This window comes from Nanorana parkeri, unplaced genomic scaffold, assembly GCF_000935625.1.
Source record: "Nanorana parkeri isolate BGI_ZX_2015 unplaced genomic scaffold, ASM93562v1 scaffold2092, whole genome shotgun sequence".
In the NCBI taxonomy this organism is placed as follows: Eukaryota; Metazoa; Chordata; class Amphibia; order Anura; family Dicroglossidae; genus Nanorana; species Nanorana parkeri.
In genome coordinates this window covers 103,978-104,833 of record NW_017308360.1, presented here as the reverse complement: position 1 = coordinate 104,833, position 856 = coordinate 103,978, and the positions used below count along the sequence as shown (strand labels likewise).

At 51.3% G+C, this 856-nt stretch overlaps 1 protein-coding gene across 1 annotated transcript in view; it reads left to right on the top strand.

Annotated features, from left to right (window-relative positions):
• Positions 1-856, top strand: part of LOC108800657 (ATP-dependent RNA helicase DDX19A) — a 24,951-nt gene that overhangs the window by 22,023 nt on the left and 2,072 nt on the right. The window contains exons 11-12 of the mRNA XM_018572648.1: positions 115-277; positions 572-763. Coding sequence (XP_018428150.1) covers positions 115-277; positions 572-763 — 355 coding nt within the window. The remainder of the gene's footprint in view (positions 1-114; positions 278-571; positions 764-856) is intronic.

Genomic DNA, 856 nt, shown 5'->3' with positions numbered 1-856 from the left:
GGGGGGGGACGTTGGCGTGTAAACGTCTGGGGCCCTGGATATTTTTGTACAGCGCTGAGTAGTATGTTGGCGCCATTTGAATATCGCGTATAAATGAATATTGGATTATTTCAGACACGTAAAACTGCGTCTTGGCTCGCGGGAGAATTGTCCAAGGAAGGGCACAAGGTGGCCCTGCTGAGCGGAGAGATGATGGTTGAGCAGAGAGCGGCTGTGATCGATCGGTTTAGAGACGGGAAGGAGAAGGTGTTGGTGACCACCAACGTGTGTGCCAGAGGTGAGGAGAGAGCCGCCGGTCCGTTCAATGTTCACTCGCATGTCATTATGATGCACAATTGGTGTCTTAACTGTTGCCGTGGATGAGAAGCTGACCGTGAAGGTGTAAGCTAATTTTTTCTGACTGGTGGGGTGTCATGGTTTGGGGGGGCGGGGTCTCTTGGTGGTCCCAACTGGAGCTGAAGTCCCGCGATCGCTCTTCAAACTTCTGCCAGAAACCAAACTGTCTTTTATTTATTTCTTGCTGAGCAATTCTTTATAACCCCCGACGCGCACTTTTCTTTATCATCCCCAGGGATCGACGTGGAGCAAGTGTCTGTCGTGATCAACTTTGACCTTCCAGTGGACAAAGACGGCAACCCGGATAACGAGACGTATCTCCATCGGATCGGGCGCACCGGGCGCTTTGGCAAGCAAGGCCTGGCTATCAATATGGTGGACAGCAAACACAGCATGAACATCCTGAACCAGATCCAGGAGCACTTCAGTGAGTACTTCCTGTAGGCTGCATTGAAGGCCGCTTCCTACATCTGTGGCTGTTCTAAAAGACAGTTGTGTTCCAACTTTGGTAACCAACCCC